General features: G+C 38.4%; 4 protein-coding genes across 7 annotated transcripts in view; 3 read left to right on the plus strand and 1 right to left on the minus strand.

Moving 5' to 3' along the window:
• LOC108631575 (Brahma associated protein 111kD) overlaps positions 1-1,688 on the plus strand; it is a 5,640-nt gene extending 3,952 nt beyond the window's left edge. For both annotated transcript variants that reach the window (XM_018035582.2, XM_018035602.2), the window contains exon 12: positions 1,559-1,688. The gene's annotated coding sequence lies outside the window, so the exon portion shown is untranslated. The remainder of the gene's footprint in view (positions 1-1,558) is intronic.
• Positions 48-1,688, plus strand: LOC108631361 (glutenin, low molecular weight subunit-like; the record flags this gene model as incomplete). Its single annotated transcript, XM_018035213.2, has 2 exons — positions 48-233; positions 290-1,688. Coding segments are annotated over 2 exons (1,434 nt in total), but the record flags the coding sequence as incomplete, so codon positions are not given.
• Positions 1,689-1,830: 142 nt separating this feature from the next.
• MCTS1 (malignant T-cell-amplified sequence 1 homolog) lies at positions 1,831-3,041 on the minus strand. The gene is made up of 6 exons (XM_018035658.2): positions 2,803-3,041; positions 2,568-2,720; positions 2,392-2,492; positions 2,162-2,295; positions 2,006-2,073; positions 1,831-1,929 (listed from the first exon to the last, which is right to left on the minus strand). The coding sequence occupies exons 1-6, from the start codon at positions 2,811-2,813 to the stop codon at positions 1,848-1,850; spliced, it is 549 nt and encodes a 182-aa protein (XP_017891147.1). The 5' UTR covers positions 2,814-3,041; the 3' UTR covers positions 1,831-1,847.
• A 74-nt stretch (positions 3,042-3,115) lies between these two features.
• The window catches only part of LOC108631617 (uncharacterized), a 1,653-nt gene continuing 1,260 nt past the window's right edge, over positions 3,116-3,508 (plus strand). The window contains exons 1-2 of one of the 3 annotated variants that reach the window (XM_018035682.2): positions 3,116-3,238; positions 3,316-3,434. In XM_018035682.2, the coding sequence (XP_017891171.1) occupies positions 3,375-3,434 (60 nt within the window). In that variant the 5' untranslated portion in view covers positions 3,116-3,238; positions 3,316-3,374. The other 2 variants (XM_018035690.2, XM_018035672.2) reach the window with 2 other exon arrangements.

The raw sequence follows: 3,508 nt of genomic DNA on the forward strand, positions 1-3,508 counted from the left end.
GATTAACATATAATGAAATGCAAAAGAACGAAATTTTTTTTTAGCACTGTAAGCCAGCGGTGGACGAAGAAACCTTCAATAAGATGGTGGAGCGACAATATGAAGCTCTTAGACGAGATCGATTAAAGGGCACCGAAGAGAATCGATCGGATGGACCTGCGTCGAGCGAATCAACGCCGAATTCTACTCCTACTCCAACTCCTGCTTCAGTTAACGATGAAGTTCAATCCGATGTAAGTATCACTAAGCAATTTCATTCACAGCAATCGCTTACTTTATTTCATTGTAGGTTCCTGATAATGATGCAACGGATAAAAAGACAAACGGATCTGAGAAGCCCATTAATGAAATTAAGAAGGAAATACCTTCGCCCCCGTATACTGAAAGTAAACCCGAGCCGCCGCCGACTCAGGGAAATTCGAATCAGCATACATCCAATTCTGGCATGTACTGTGGGAACGTTAGTCCAGTACAACAGCAGCAACAGCAGCAGCAACAAACGTTGCCGCCGCCACCATCAGCATCGCAGCCGCAACAACCACCGTCCTTACAACCACAGCCGCAACAACAACAATCGGCGGCGTCAGCTCAACAACATCAACAGCCATCAGCGCAGCAGCATCAACAGCCACCGTCTCAGCAACACCAACAGCCACCACCTCAACAACATCAACAACCACCGTCTCAGCAACATCAACAGCCACCGTCTCAGCAACATCAACAGCCACCGTCTCAGCAACATCAACAGCCACCGTCTCAACAGCACCTACAGGCCGCACATCAGCAGCAGCATTCGCAACAACCGCAACCACCCGCACAACAACCGCAGCCCCAACAACAGCAGTGTACTGCGACAACAACGACAACCGTTCCTGGACCAGGGATCAATACAAGCGCACCTGCAAATGCAAACACAGCTCCGAATGCGCCAACTATGCCGCCCGTATCTTCACCGGCTCCTATACAACACAATCCTCATCAACAAGGGATGTTGACTAATCATTCGATACCACCTCATCAAGGGACGCAAGGAACTCAAGGAACACAGGTGCTACCACCTCAAGGACCAGTTTCTAATCCACATACTCCTCAAATGATTCCACCGAATCAAGGCTACAGTCAACAGTATCAACCAGGACCTACTCAGCAGGCCCAAAATGTCCCATTAGCTCCAAGACCTCCACATCCATCTTATGCTTATTCTCAACAGCAGCCATATCATCAACCATATCCGCAATATGCACATCCGTATTATCATCAACCATACTCGCAATATACACCGCATACTATGGGTCGTCCTCACGCCCATGGCCCTCACAGCCCGCACAGTCCTCATTATCATCCACAATCACCTCATTCTGTTGGAGAAAATAATACTACTAATAACAGTGTACCCGGTTCGAACACTGCTTCTGCACCAGCCTCTGATGCTAGCAATTCATCTTATTCTCCAGCATCGGGTCATTGTGAAAATGAACGTTCAGTCGCTTCGGAGAATCAAGAGGGTCAAGTAGATATCAAATCAGGGTCTGGTTAATTATTTTTTATGACTCCATACATCTATTTATATAAATTTCATTTGATTTTTATGTAATTCATAAAATTACATCCGAATAATATTGATGCATTTAAGGTTATAATAAAATTGTCACATTCACTCTGTTTGTATAATAAAAATCCATTATCAATCTGGCTTTTATTTCGAGAGCAATATCGTGATTCGTAGGTATGTTCGAACTAACGTTTCACAACACAACACATCTTTAAAAATGTCAAAAAATGCATTTATACAACAGTTAGGAATATCTGTATATTACATGTTAGACAATGCATTGTACATCAGTCTTTTATTTCACAGATTTCATTTGCCAAAGTCCATCATTTAAGTAATGACAATTCTCTATGCCTATTCCTTTGTTCACTTTAATTCTGTAAATTACATTGTTATAGTGCACAAGTTTCATCAAATCACTTTTCATATTAAACATCATACACTTCTACTTACATATCTTCTGTCGACAGTGTAGTAGTACCCACAGCTAAAGCATGTTGCTTGCCTTCAGCCATGACAGCCTATAGTTTTAAGTTAGGAATTTAACAGCTTTTAATTTCTTCAATTGATAAACAACAAACACAGTTTTTTTATTTTAACAAAGGATACAACAACTGTTCCCTTTTCTACAGGTGTCATCTTTGCACCTTTCGACGTTAGACCAGGACACATAATGTTAGCTCCACTAAGAACGAATCGGATAGCGCCTTTATCAACTTGTTGTTTCGGTAAAAAAAATGGATCTGAAGTTTACAAGCATATTGGAATAAACTATATTACAAAGTACACAATCATTTATTTGTATAATTAAACTTATGTTTGCAAAACATGTCACTCACATTTATGTAATAATCTTAATGTAGGCATCCAAGGTCCCTCACGTTGACGGAAAAATAGCAGATCACCAGCTGCATTTACTATAATCTCTATGTGATCATGACTGATCACAAAATAAGTGGAACACAAAATAGCTTTAGTACCGAATACAAAACAAGTACATTTCCAATGAATTTACCATTTCACAATTCGGAAAGCATCCTTCTTTGGAATTATACTATCCACATGACTCTCCAAATATGGATAAAGTTCTAACAGCTTCGAACGAATCCCTTTCTGAACCGATGACTTTAGCTGTTGTATACCAGAAATACTATCCTTTTCGTCAAATCTATCAAATATTAAAAGTAAAACTTTAATAGTGTCACAAAGCGAAGGTTATGATCTGACGACTAGCAGAATAATGAACGTACTTTTTAAACATCTTCCTTCTGTTTACGAAATAATGGTGAACACTGAAAATTTACTAATATACAAGCAACACATTCAATTAATTGATTCTTACTATAGATATTTATTTACAAAAGATGTGATTCTTAGTAACCTTAACCGGTATGCTACGTACGGAATATAAACTACTATATGTATAGGTATGTATAGTTTGTAACTATACACATAATGCACACTCGATGCGAATCGTAATAAGTCAACACGTGCACATGCAAGAAACTTATTTCAGTAAGATAATGATAAATCAGTAATAAAGTAGAAATATATTAATAGTTTATGCTATAATAAGTAAAATGTTTCAAACTACGTGGATAAAATAATCTTTACACGTAAATTAATTAGAAAAAAAGATGTTCATAAAAGAGAAATACGTCAAATCTCCTGTGTAATGATACGTGCGTGAGTAGAGTTGTGTAGAGTGTAGAGTTCGTATCTGAAATAAACATTATCATACAAAATCATTTCCTGTTTTATAGTTTTGAATTTGGGACATTGGGACTTTCGTAATGCGTAGTACAGTGCGATCGTAGTAATTATGGCGACGATACTTAGTAACTGTGGTATACACCGAAATGATTGTTTAGTTTCTCTTTTGGTGCGTTTTATAATTTTATTTAATGAGGTTAAGTGTAAGTTTTCTTGAACAATGCGCAGATGCTCCAATAAGTA

The sequence above is a fragment of the Ceratina calcarata genome, unplaced genomic scaffold (genome assembly GCF_001652005.2).
Source record: "Ceratina calcarata isolate Rehan_Ccalc_2016 unplaced genomic scaffold, ASM165200v1 scaffold147.2, whole genome shotgun sequence".
Lineage (NCBI taxonomy): Eukaryota > Metazoa > Arthropoda > Insecta > Hymenoptera > Apidae > Ceratina > Ceratina calcarata.